Here is a 13693-nt window from a genome sequence, read left to right on the forward strand (position 1 = left end):
GAACTAGAATTTCAATTGTTTTCAACAAATCTGTCATACAGTCTACGATCGTCTCTGGCTTCCAAAAAATGTTCGATTACTCAACGATAAGAGTATAAAATCATATGGTAAAACCATAAAAAGATATAACTAGCTAAAAACTAGTGTGAGCTGCGTCGGTGTTTCTAATGAAACAGTAATGATGAAAAGGTAAATTATACACCGTGAAAAGATGAAAAAACTTACTGACGTTTCGGACGCTAGTCCTTCGTCGGACTAACTAAACTCCTAACCTCCTAAAGTCCTTCGTCTTTTACTCCGACGAAGGACTAGCGTCCGAAACGTCAGTAAGTTTTTTCATCTTTTCACGGTGTATAATTTACCTTTTCATCATTACTGGTAAAACCATAGTTAATGGAGCTCTATTGACTATAGCAAAACAAATCAAAGATAGAGCTTTTGCTCTTAATATGTAAATTTTGTTCACGCGATTTACGAGCTCGATTTTGACAAAGTGCTTTAAAATTTTAGCACGCAACAATATAGAATCCTAGAATTTTTTTGCGGAAAGAAAGGCTAAAAAATATTTCCCATCGATTCAAATTCATCGAAAATTTGAAAATATAAATGAAAGATATTATTTACCATGGTAGCAAAGAAGAAGGAAAAACTAATCTTATGTGCAAATATCTTGGTGGTACGAGTTTAGTCTTCCAATGAGATGAAAGGCGCACAGTTTTAAAAGCGGAGCGGTCTCATGCTGTTGCTAATAAGAACAAAACAATTCTAAACAAAGCATGTTTTTCGCTTGAAAATTAGAATTAAAGACAAATTCTGCAAAATGTTTCTTTCCCTTTGCCTATGAAATCAAGAAAACAGCTCAAGAACATAGGTGCTTTGCCCTGACACGAAAATGTGATATATTAAAGAATAAAAAAGCTGCATTCATTTGTTTTGGTTATTTATGATCAAAACATTTCCACTCCACTTCATAAACAGCCATGACGTCTTAAATTCTATTGTTTAGCAACGATATGTTCGAATTCAAATTTACATTTTTAATGTGCTGTAGTCAATTATAAAGCTCAGTTTATCGACTCTATACTTTGTGAAGAAGCTAGTGAAGCGACAGCTACAAAATGAAGGTGTTTTTGACATCTCTTGTGTTGATGCTTGCTGTAATTGGTAAGTCAAGCTAAAAAAAATACACGTTTTGGTATCCGTTGGTTTATATTTTTGCGAGTACAAACGAAAAAAACTGTTGGATCAGACGAACCAGAGTTTGTATTTTGACTGCGTTGTCCGTTATAGATCGAGGAGTCACGCAAAACCCAAAAAATATATGTTGCTGAATATCATACTATTAGAAATGCGGAATCTTAAATCCACTAAAGCAATAGTTACAATTTGAACGTCAATTATTGAACAATATGCAATTAGTTAGGCAGATGATGGTGAATTTTTTTCTGTTCCAACTTTCCAACAACGTTTTTGGGGCATACGTTGATTTAAAAAAAGTCGAAAATAGTGCTCCATGTTCGACTGGAAGTGATTTGAACAGCGACTAAAGGACTATGACAATTTCGTTTGGATTGATGGAAATTAGGTTTAATTAAAGACTGCTAAAATTGATTGACAAAGGAATCATTGCATAAAGCTTTAAAAAATTCGGTAAATTCGCCCTCTCTAGTTAAAGTTTACGTAAAAATGGTAACGAGGTAACGTTCTCAGTTGAGTCTACAGTGAGTATTTGATGTGCGAAGGGAAAAAAGCAAGTTTTGCAATGCTTCGACTTTTTTGCAAAACATCTGGATTTGACTAAAATGCATTAGAAAAAAATCAATAGCTTTATTTTCAATTTCGAAACTTCTCTGAGTAATAAAAACTTGATGACATCATTGCACCCTGGCCGTTTGGCGGCCGCCTGCAGATCCAGCGCTGGGAACGAAAGACAACAATCATCACTTGACGTTTTGCCACCGGCCCTCATTCTCAGGGTACTGTAACCCAAGTTTTTCGTATTTTTCTGTTTTCTTAATATTATACATGTCGAGAAGAAGCAGAAATATGGAAACGAAGAATGAAAACAAGTTCACTTTATCGCCATGTTTGCTTCATTCAGTTCAAGCTCCAAAAATCCTTAGGGCCGTTCATTTTGACAGCTAATGCTTTGCACGCAGCGTTCACCGCTCAGCTAACAATCGTCTGTGAATTCTAAAAGTTCGGTCGTATTATAGTATAAATCGTACTAATATTGACACAGCACTGTCATGCTTTGTTAGTTTGTGAGATATATAAACCGACATTGTATTTTTCTGACGTTTCAACTTAAAAACTCAATAACTCAAAAAATCAAAAATTGCTCACACCCTTTCGTGGATTATCTATAGCTTATTCATATGGTGAATTTCTTTTGGCTATACGCGCTAACGCCATGTCTATTAATTCACATCTACGGAGCGTGTCTGATTCGTGTTCTAACTATGGTTACAGCTTTTGATTTTGGCAGAAAAGTTCATCAAAATCAAAATTAAAGAGCAATACTGAAGTTGGTAAGGTTAAATCCAAAGTGAATGGTTTTTTGTCTGAGTTATCGTATTAGGAAATTTAACAATTATATTGAACAATCATTTTGATGACGTCCAGCAAAAATTAAAATGTACGCAAATCGGAATAGCGCTCTGCCTTTCATCCGTGATGATGTGAGGTCGTGCATGCTTTGACGAGATGATTGAACTATACATATACAGTTAACAAGCGTCTCTGGCTTCTACTAAGAAAATTCGATTCACGTAAAAGTCTCATTGCTTCATTATGATGAGCTATAAATCATATGGTAAAACAAATGGAAAGATTTTATGATTACATGAATTTTACAGGGTTATACGATTCAAAAGCTAGATTTTGACAAATTGCTTCAAATTTTTACAAATTTAAAAAAAAAAAAGGATTAAGACGTTACAGCATGTTTAAAACATCTTTCCCATCGATTCAGATTAGTAGCAAAGAAAGGAAAGAAATCGATATTTATATGCAAATATCTTGGTGGTACGAGTTAAGTCTTCCAATCGGATTAAAGTAGCGCAGTTTTAAAAGCGGAGCGGTCTCATGCTGTTTCTACAGAGACCAAAAAAACAATTCTAAACAAAGCATGTTTTTCGCTTGAAAATTAGAATTTTCTTTCTAAATGAGATTGTTTTATAAACACCTGGTATTTTTGTGCTAAATTTTTCTTTCCCTTTATACACGAAATCGAGAAATCTGTTCATAGTGCAAATGTGCTTTTCCCTGACACGAAATCGAAAAAAAGTGATATATTAAAGAATAAAAAAATTGAGTTCATTTGTTTTGGTTATTTATGATCAAAACATTTCCACTCCACTTCATAAACAGCCATGACGTCTTAAATTCTATTGTTTAGCAACGATATGTTCGAATTCAAATTTACATTTTTAATGTGCTGTAGTCACTTATACTGAGCTCAGTTTATCGACTCTATACTTTGTGAAGAAAGAGATGCTTCTCGATGTCTGATAGTATTTTATTCTACAACGATGATAGAGTCCTAAGATACAAATATATAAAATCTAAGCTAAATAATAGCACTTAAAGTAAATCATGTATAGATAAATGTGAAGTAAACGATTACACATATAATAAATGGAAAACTTACATAAATAAAGATATACTGGTGCTGAATAGTCTTGTATTATAGTTCTGTCCTAAAACGTAATCTTAACGTAAACAAGATGGCCGCTCCTACTGAGCCGGTCAGCGGTATCTAACTCGTGTCCAGGCCCTAGTGGCCAGTAGAGAACTCTTCACTTTGTGTAGAAGCTAGTGAAGCGACAGCTACAAAATGAAGGTGTTTTTGACATCTCTTGTGTTGATGCTCGCTGTAATTGGTAAGTCAAGCTAAAAAAATACAGGTTTTAAGTATCCGTTAGTTTATATTTTTGCGAGTACAAACGAAAAAAACTTTTGGATCAGATGAACCAGAGTTTGTATTTTGACTGCGTTGTCCGTTATAGATCGAGGAGTCACGCAAAACCCCAAAAAATATATGTTGCTTTGAACTGAATATCATACTATTAGAAATGCGTAATCTTATGATGGCGTCATTGACCTCTACTCCCAGACTCTCTTGCACCCTTTCTTTCGTTCAGTTAATTAGCTCCAATTGTCTTACTATTCTCACGAGAGAATACAAATTTCAATGAGAAAGAAAATTCGCCAAGCATTATGGTAGTGGGAGTCAAATGACGCCATCATGTAAGCGTCCTATTTCGAGAACAAAACAAAAGAATTTCAATCTCCTATAAATTGGAAACCCATTGTTATGTCCTCCAAATTGAGCTGCATTCCGACGTGCTGTAAGGTGTCTATGGACCTCTTTACTTTGGGCGTAACGTTTTCCTATTTCATACCAAGTGTCATTATCTTAAGAATAAGTTTCTTTGTTTGAGTTGTATCCATATTGATGTGTCTTCTCATGTGCAACCGTTAAATAAAGAATAGATACTCAAGAGAATGACACGTGGTCTGTAATGGGAAAACATTACGTCCAAGGTAAAGAAGCATATAGCGTATCAGCACCACACATCATGATAAACCAATGAAGTGTTCCAAGTTAGTGGCTTGCTTTATTTCATTTATTTTTACATACCCACATACATGAACCTTTAGGTTTTTCTCTTTTTTCACGATAGCTTATTATGTCTCGTTTAATAATGCAGTTCAGTCGAATACGTTTTTAGTATCCATATCAAACGTTGAGTATTTCCCAGTGTCTGTTGTCTGCGAGGCAGACCCACGAGTTAGCATCGTCCCCGTATCCTTCCTCGATTTTCCAAAGTTTTTCTTTTTTTTTTACTTGTCTTTTTTTTTTTTTTCTTTTCTTTTCTTCTTCAAAAATGTTCATGTCGAATTTGTCATAAAACGACGGCCTTTTTCTTGCCGCTTTTCCGCACAATCCAAATATGGAACTGATCATACCATATATGGCGTGAGCTTTCTCTACTCCAACTTCGACACTAACACATAGAGTAAATCATCTTGTGGACTTTAACAAGACTAATTCTCATTAGGCCCTTTTGTAACTGTGTGCCAGCATGGCAGCCATGTTTTTGTCTTTTGATCCTCAAGGGAATGAAAAACTACGAAAACTACCAATTGAAAATAGATAACTCATTGATCTGTTTTTGTATCTGATAACGTTTTATGGCAGAATTGTCAGTTAATTAGTTGTTGCACTTTTTATTTACTACACACACGACAGAAAAATCGCAATAAACAGTCTTTAATTCCAGGGGAAATGCTTTGTTAACCAAGGATTACGGCGAGATTTAACAGGTAGTCATCAAGGATCATTCTGTTCCGCCATCTTGGAAAATAAATTGAGCTTGACAGAATAAAGAAACTGTTGTTTGCAAGCTTGGTCGCAGTCTTTTTAACATCGAATAGTTGTAAAACATCGGGCCGAATTGGCATTACAGTGTATTCTGGGCCTAGTTTAGGGAACCTGTTTCCAAGATGCCGTTTATTTTGTTATCTAGAACAGCCCCAAAATGCACTGCGATGCCAATGCAACCCAGTTTTTTCCCTCGACCTCGGAATGGTTAATGGTACCTCTGGAAAGGATTTTTTTTTTGCATAGGAGGATGGGCGGGCAAGAGGAAAAGGGGGGAAGAGACGAGCAGGATAGCTAGCGCTAGTAGCCTCATTTCGCCTTAGCGCTCTTAGTCACTCAGTAAAATTCATTCTGTCTAACTAGCTGAGCGGTGGGCGCGGCGCGCAAAGCATGAGTAGTGGACAAAATGACCAGCCCAAGTACATGGCGGTAAAGTGATTTTTTTTTAATCCTTTCTTTCCACATATCTGCTGCTTGTAGGCACGTAGATTATATTTTAGTCAAAAGAAAACAGAAAGATACGCAAAAGATGCCTTTACAGTAGCCTGGGAATGAGGGCCCCACGGCAAAACAGCTAAACGCGCTGTGATTGGCTGAAACAAAATTCACCTTTCAGCTGGAAAGAAAGATCCCTAGATTATTTATACTTCACCAAATCTTTTTAAAATTCATAAAACACTATCGTTTTCTTTGGTTACCGGACTCTACTCAGCAAGGAGAGAACTCGAAACTGGAGTAGTATTGGCAAATGTTCTCATTTTCATGTTATCGATTTCGTGATTAACTAGCGCATTTTTTGATTAAAGTAAGCACTTATTTGGCTTTTATGTTAAATCATTGTGACGTCAAAGCCCTTCAGTTATATTAAAAACCATTCCTACAATGACGACAAAGCAATAACTATACTCAAAAACTCTACCTCCGAAAACGAAAGTCCAAAAGCGAGCTGAGCGTACATCATTAAGCTTTTTAATCAAATAGCAAGACATTAAAATACGGCCTGGAATTCCCACCCCCCCCCCCCCCTTACTTTTTGCGTGATCTGCAAATGCAACCGGCTATAAAAGGGTCAGCCCGCCCGTAGTGTGGAAACTTCGTATTACATCGTTACTGAGTCAGGGTTGCTTTGAACAGCGAAAGAAAAATGCATCGAAATATTCTTCTTCTTTGCATCGTGGGCTTAGGTAAGTCTAGTTTGGAGAAATTCTGCCTATATTGTTCATATTTATTATGAAATCTTGAAAGCTGAATATCTTTCGATGATGTTCTTTCAAATTCATCAACATCTCTTACTTTCAAGTAAGATATAAAAATACAAGATAATATACTCGTTGTTATTGCATGCGGTCTGAAGTATCTGTGGTTTCAAAATCCTCATATACCACTCATAATGAAATGTACCCGTCAAATTGAACACGCGGTCTTCGAGCAACAGACCTGTTTTCTTCAACTTTTCACGAGCAACGGACTTTCCTGTCACTGCAAACTTTTTGGTTGCGAATGATGAGCTAGTATTAGAAATGTAAAACATGTAAAATTGATTTCTGATGTTTTCATGCATCGACAAAACTAGTCATGTCAACTTGGCGAAACTAAATTTGCACTAACAGAACATTAAAATGTTTCGAATAAAAAATAGATACTAATTCCGATTCTATTTTCAAATTTCAATGTCCTTATTATTTGGTTTATCATAGGTTGTTATTTCGAGCAAAATTAGAAGCGAAAGAAGTATAATATTCAGCATAAATAATCGCTAGTCTGTGACAGCTTCAACCCTTCAGTCTGAAATCATTTTCCCCCCCAGGTCTTTCTTTACAGCGTTCGCTTAGATCGCTCATTCACTGTGATGATCAACACATCTATCATTTTTTCACCACAGTTCTATCCATTCAATATTCAAACATAATATTAACCAAACAATATACTCCGAAATTCTTTATGATTCATATTTTTAAAACTATAAAGAAAATAAAAGCGAATTTCATGAAATGTTTGCTTTCCTAAGTCAATTCATTTTCACTTTTGAATTTATAATTCTTCAGAAAGGTGTGGTTTTCCTCTTGTACAGTGTAAATAATTTAATTTATATCGAGGAAAATCAACACTTTTGAACCCTTTATAATCTTTGTATTCGTTGAACATTGAGTATTTCGAAAGCGAGGAAAACGCTAGGCCTTCATTAAAAATATCTGGAAGTTAATCTTTCTTATTAATCCTTGGCTAATCGAACTTGACAGATTTTGAAAATGAGAGGCTTAAGTTAAGCGATGATTAATGTATTTGGAATAATTATGTTTGCCGCAAACATAATAACATTCCATAGACATTAATCATCGCTTGAACCATAGTTAATGGAGCGGAATGGATTGGAAACTCCAAAGCACGTATGGATAAAAATACTCATTTCCTTACTATTTTCATGTATGAACATTTTGAAAGTGAAAACTTTCATTAATTCGGACCAAAAAGCTTGCGGAAAAATATTTCCGCGCAAATACAGTTAAGTTACTAGATGATAATTAGTTAAGAAAGCATTAAAAAGGGCAATTATTATTCATCATGTAGATTAATGAACAAGTAATAACTATTTTAGAACGATTTCTATATTCCCAAATACTGTGAACAAATTGTGGCAACTTTTCCTTCACTGTGCACGGTCAAGGTCATATAACAATGGATAAAGTCGAACTATAGAACTAAGATACGTTTCTTTTTTGTTACAAAGAGGACTTAAGTTCGATAATAACCAATATTTTTATTAATTCTGAGGATTTTAATTAATATTCCTATAGTTTTAATCAGTTGTCTTTATTCGTTGAGCTCGGGGCTTGTTATACCTGCTGTACTTACTAGTACTCTGTTACAAATTTGAATTTCAAATTCTTAAAACTTTTCTTAAAGAAAACAGTTGCAAAATTAGATGAAAATAATTCATAGAGGATATTACATGGGCGCGCGGAGATACGAAATTTATCTTCGTGTGTTGAAAAGATCTCTCACGAGTGAGCGCAGCGAACGAGTGAGAGATTTTCAACACGAGAAGATAAATTTCGTATCTCCAAGCGCCCATGTAATATTCTGTTTATTATAGAATTATCAATGAAGTATGTTTTGGCTTTTTCAGGCAATTCTTTCCGTGTATTTTTGAATAGCCATCGCAATGGTGTTATTTTCACACGTGAAAATAACATGTTATTTTCACGTGTGAAGATATCAATTTTTCGAAATAGAGAAAAATAGATATTTCATTTGTAATTAGTATAGGAAATCGCACGATCTCGAGTACAATTAGGAAATTAATAGACACGAGTAATGTTTTGAAAGTTCTTGTAATTGCACGAGCCTTTAGGTGAGTGCAATTAAAGAACTTTCAAAACATTACTCGTGTCTATTAATTCCAAATTGTACGAGAAGGTCGTGCGATTTTTAATTTATAGTTCACTCAACAAAATTTCAGTAAAAAATGCGAAGCGACGCCGTTCATCTTTGTCTATTTGGCGGCCGATTTTCAGTCCATCGCGCAACTGAAATGCATAAAAAAGATTAGTTCTTACGGCTTTAAAATTTTATTTATATGTTTTTTAAGTACAAAATGATAGAAAATAATTGTTTTGACATTGTTTTGGCCGCGTTGCCATAGCGACTTAATTCGGTACTCCTACGGAGTACAATTAACGCTATAATTGTACTCCTCTCGACCAATCAGAGTCGAGTAATTTTGTTGAGTGTACTATAATATAATAAATGGCTTTAATAAACTCGGAGTTTCTTATGAATTTAGTACAAATGGAACGATGACAAAGCCTGATATACAAAATGATGCCTCAGTTTTAATTTCTTCCACTAACGTAGAAATAACACCTGTCTTGCTGTTGAAAAATAGAAAAATAGCAAAATTGGAACTTCAGACTATCATCAAGCACAGCTGCTTCCCACCCGCCTCACCCGCTACGGGGCATACGGGGGTAAACGTTTTTTCCCCGTAGGGGGGAGGGTAGGGAAGCGGCTGTACACAGGCTAAAGTTTGCTCAAGTTCTCAGTTGTAATGTTACGCGGCACGATCGCGACACGATACGGCTCTTCGATTACCCATGTTACACGATTGAGTCGACTTTTCGCGCAACGTTCGAGAAATCAACTGGTGCTAATTCATGTTACACGGGACCATTTTTAGCGCAACAAAGTGATAACATCTTCCTCAGTCCGCGCGTCGTTTCGCCTCTCCGTGAGAGTACTAAAATGCATTCTGGGTAAGCGTTGCGCGAAACATTTTTTTTTGGCTTATAAGTTTGAGTACAAGAAAAATGAGTTTTAATTTTGAATGCTAAAACATAACACAAATGTATTCACCTTTAGGGCTCTTTGCCGAAGCCAAAAAACTCTCTACCCCAAGAGTGACATGCAATGGAGGTGTCTGTATCAAAAATCATGGACGATCTGGAAAGTTTAGTGTCAGTCGTGGCAATGAATCCGAGGATGCCATCAATACAATCACTATAGAGTTTGACTCTATCAAAGAAGTCGACGCCGATGGCAACGAAGTTGGCACGACTGGACCTAAACTAGGCAAACATGCGTTTAACTCTTTTGCTCCCTTGGACTTCGACTTCACCGATGTTGTGGATACCAATTACAAGGTATTTAAACAAAGAGAGCTTTCCACAACTTACAACCGAGATAACATTTTATTTACTGTTGAGTGGGTGTCGTACGAGTAGGAAGCATGCGGATTTTGTGCGGCACTTGTGACGTAAACGCTTTCAGGGCTATACCAATATACCATGCACTAAAATCTAATAGAGATATACATATAAACTTATTTTCTTAGGGAATCAGTGCCAAGGCTTTTAACTTCTCAGCTGAAATCCCAGGTCCAAATGCGACCCTGAACGTACCCATATTTTTCTTCTCCGATAACGGGACAGTCAACCTCTGCGACGATGAAGAAATAACCATTAGGAGAGGAATAATAAAGTACAATATCGAGGTAGGACTTACTTTGAGATATTAAAATATCACTAGCGCCGGCCCGGCCCCCGTGTGCAATGTTGAAAGATTTTAGTATGACTGTTAAAAACTTACTTTAAGTACGCGGCTTCAAACCTTCAAATATATTTATCGATACCCTGAAACAACCTCTGGGCTGATCTAAGTCAGGGCACGGCTAACTCACAGATCGAACCCTGAAACAACCTCTGGGCTGATCAAAGTCAGGGCATGGCAAAAAAACTCACAGACCGAACCCTCAAACAACTTCTGGGCTGATCAAGTTAGGGCACGGTTAACTCACAGATCGAACCCTGAACCAACCTTTGGGCTGATCTAAGTCAGGGAACAGCTAACTCACAGATCAAACCCTGAAACAACCACTGGGCTGATCAGGACACGGCTAACTCACAAATCAAACCCCGAAACAACGGACATCTGTACTGATCTAACAGGGCACGGCTAACTCTCACAGATCGAAACTTCAAACGACTTCAGAGCTGATCAAAGTCAGGGCAACAAAAGTCGAGCTCTACTCACATATGATGCCTAGATAGTCCGGGAATCAAACCCGAGATCCTAGAGATGAAAGGTGAGTGCACTACCACTACGTACTTTCCATACACAGTGCCAGTGTGTTCTGTTTGGTTTAACAGTAGTTTTGCGCACTGTCACAGGGTCAGTGGATGTCCCTGATTGTCTTTTGCGCCATGGGTTTTACCCACTAACAGACGCGCGTGCCTACTGTGATTTAAGCACGCTAAGAAGTGTAGAGCACGGGACAGCAAGCTATACGAACCTTCATACAATGTTTTCAAATATGCCCATCTCGTTGTAGTTGTTCAACTGGGATTTCTGCAAAGCGGGATCTGGATGTAAAAAAGGAAAGAAAGAAGAAATCGGGAAATATGTGGATTTTGTGATCACTGTCAAGAACAAAGGAAAGGGTAAAAAAGGAACCAAGAGCAAGAAGCAGGCGGGAAAGAGGCGCAAGGCACAGAAATTCTATTTTGGAAACTCGACCAGCATTTCATTTCCAAGCGCTGTAAGTATAAATCAGACTGTGACGTTCTTGAAGATTGTTTAATTTTGAGAATTGTTTTTGATGACGAAAAGGAAGGGAGGGGAGGGTGAGGAATAAACTAAAGAAATGAAAAGAGGCGTCGAAAAGGACTAAAATTAAGAGAAATACTGTGCTCGTAGGAGAGAAATAAACCCGAATAATTAGTTCAATATGGCGACCAATTTGAATAACTATTGTTCTGCACCGACTAGCGACTGACTAGCCACCTGTTCATTTAAGTAAAAAGGCCTTTTCACGTGTATGAGAAGCTAGTCAGTCGCTAGTCCGTCCAGGTTAATAGTCTTTCAAATTGGTCGCCATGCCGCGGATTCGGCGTATAGTTACTCTGTCTTTACATTGACGAAAAGAAAATCCGCTCCCCAGACAATTTTTCCAACTCACAATCGATCACTATTTTCTTTTGTTAAACTGCAGCTTATGTCTAACAGCAGTTGCACCCAAATGCCAGAAGATTACCCAAAACTAGAAACGAAAACAAGCAAGTATTCTATCACCTTCCGTTTTCCTATGTTTAACGACAAAGCCGTCTACGATCCAGCCATTGATGTCATGCAGGGCTCAGCCTCCGAGCCCCCCGAGCCCTCCGAGCCGACGACTTCCACAACAGGACCAACTACAGGCTGCTCTAAACCTTTGCCATCTTTTGCCGCGGTGCTGTTGTTGGGAGCTTTGTTCCGTCTTTTTTTCTAAGTATATAGTTATCCTCAATGGTGCTTCGAGATTAAGCTTTTAAAGCAATTGTGTTAAGTAGTTCACCCTTGTAATTCTTTACGCGGAAAGAACAGTTTTGTTTTAGTTTAAATTCCAATAGATCCCTCGAGCTCGCTTTGCGTACTGCTATTCATTTGTCAAATTGATAGTATTCTATCATCATCTTTTTTTTCAAGTTTCTGCATAGTGTAAAGTACTGTGGGTAACTTGAGCTTCGAGTAAAACGCATTAAGAGTAGCGTGATTATTTATAATTTGTGTTTTAAGTGTAAGACTAAGTTTGTTTTAATATTCATTATATATCATAAGCTAAGTATAAGTAATTCCTTGCTTAATATCTTCCCTCCTTCCCTTTTTATCTTTCTCCCCATCCCTCTCCTATTACTTACCCCCTATCCTGATACGTCTTGACAATGCCTTACAACCATCCGCTTGCTGAGGCTTCTCCGGGTATCCCATTCAGTCATAAGTACCCAACCTCAACCTCATTGAAGTTATTTAAAAGTACACAGCTAAAGATATAATGTAAATGAATGGTTAATAAATCGTTTGTATAACTAAAAAATAATCGAGAATTTCCTATAGTGATGTAATAGTAGTATCACTTTTTAGCTGTGTGAATGTATTTAGATTAAATCGGTTTTACTTAGGGTGCGTTCATAATGTATGGCAGAGGGGGAAGGGGGGGTTAGGTGAAAATTTGAAATGTCCAGGATAATTCTTAACACCGCCCTTAAAGTCATGCAAAAAAATACGATCTAAGCAAGGCTTGAAACTTCTTCCAAAAATTGTGCATCCCCCCCCCCCCCCCACTTTTCTGATAAAAAATTGCCTATCCCCTCCTTTTTCCTACCAAAATTTTCCCGATCCCCACTCAATTTCACCTGCCCCCCTCTCGCATACATTATGAATGCAGCCTTACATAACCTGTTACTATAGACTATAACAGTAAGGGTTATTAGTAGATGTTATTACACATTAAGCTAATTATGTTTCCCTGGATTAAGTAAAACCACTTAAGTCTACAGCAAACTCCTAAACGTATAACGCTTACGTGCTTGATATTCATCACTAAAGCAATTATATGGTGACGTCAGCTACGACGTCATTTAGTCTAACATGCGGAGTCCTAGTGTTCTCCTAAAAATGGAAGAGGACGTGGGAAAAATTGAAAAATTATTACACGATTTTTTTCTAAGGGCCTGTCAAACTTTTGTTAAACTATGTTGGACATTATTTTTGTTGTGTTGCATTGAGTTTTTGGACGTTTCTTTCTTCCTGCCCCACAGGTTGTTAGCCAAGTTTAAGTGGTCTCTTGAGTTTGACTGTTTGTTGGTTTGTCTGTTGCAGTTGAATGGGTTCTATGACATCATAAATGCTTTTAGAACTCTGCTGCCCCCCTCACTGATTCATGCTAGTTGATTTTAAGTTTCAAAGTGTCGGCAAGTTATGGTTGACCGGTTTACAGCCTGTTGAGCAGTGAAGGGTTTTATTATGTTTGATGGATCATGTGGACCGTTA

General features: G+C 37.1%; 1 protein-coding gene and 1 long non-coding RNA gene across 4 annotated transcripts; one reads left to right on the plus strand and one right to left on the minus strand.

The window, feature by feature from the left end:
- Positions 1-1047: 1047 nt before the first annotated feature.
- Positions 1048-13408, plus strand: LOC116300756 (skeletal aspartic acid-rich protein 2). 3 transcript variants are annotated; one of them, XM_031709681.2, is made up of 5 exons: positions 1048-1164; positions 9749-10029; positions 10221-10379; positions 11217-11423; positions 11877-13408. In XM_031709681.2, exons 1-5 carry the CDS (start codon positions 1119-1121, stop codon positions 12150-12152), a joined length of 969 nt encoding a protein of 322 aa, XP_031565541.1. In that variant the 5' UTR covers positions 1048-1118; the 3' UTR covers positions 12153-13408. The 3 variants fall into 3 exon arrangements, with proteins under 3 accessions (XP_031565541.1, XP_031565542.1, XP_031565543.1); XM_031709682.2 differs by lacking the exon at positions 1048-1164 and adding an exon at positions 3761-3884; XM_031709683.2 differs by lacking the exon at positions 1048-1164 and adding an exon at positions 6427-6573.
- LOC148913917 (uncharacterized) lies at positions 3500-3765 on the minus strand. The gene is made up of 2 exons (XR_016121169.1): positions 3653-3765; positions 3500-3544 (listed from the first exon to the last, which is right to left on the minus strand). It is a non-coding gene; the product is annotated as an uncharacterized LOC148913917 (long non-coding RNA).
- Positions 13409-13693: the final 285 nt, after the last annotated feature.

Source organism: Actinia tenebrosa, unplaced genomic scaffold (genome assembly GCF_029948245.1).
Source record: "Actinia tenebrosa isolate PJP-AT-01 unplaced genomic scaffold, QUT_ActTen_1.0 PGA_scaffold0__85_contigs__length_37466705, whole genome shotgun sequence".
Lineage (NCBI taxonomy): Eukaryota > Metazoa > Cnidaria > Anthozoa > Actiniaria > Actiniidae > Actinia > Actinia tenebrosa.

Coding starts and splice junctions, on each gene's coding strand:
- LOC116300756 (XM_031709681.2), top strand. CDS start 1,119: ATGAAGGTGTTTTTGACATCTCTTGTGTTGATGCTTGCTGTAATTG. Junction 10,030..10,220: donor TTGTGGATACCAATTACAAG/GTATTTAAACAA, acceptor TTATTTTCTTAG/GGAATCAGTGCCAAGGCTTT. Junction 11,424..11,876: donor GCATTTCATTTCCAAGCGCT/GTAAGTATAAAT, acceptor GTTAAACTGCAG/CTTATGTCTAACAGCAGTTG.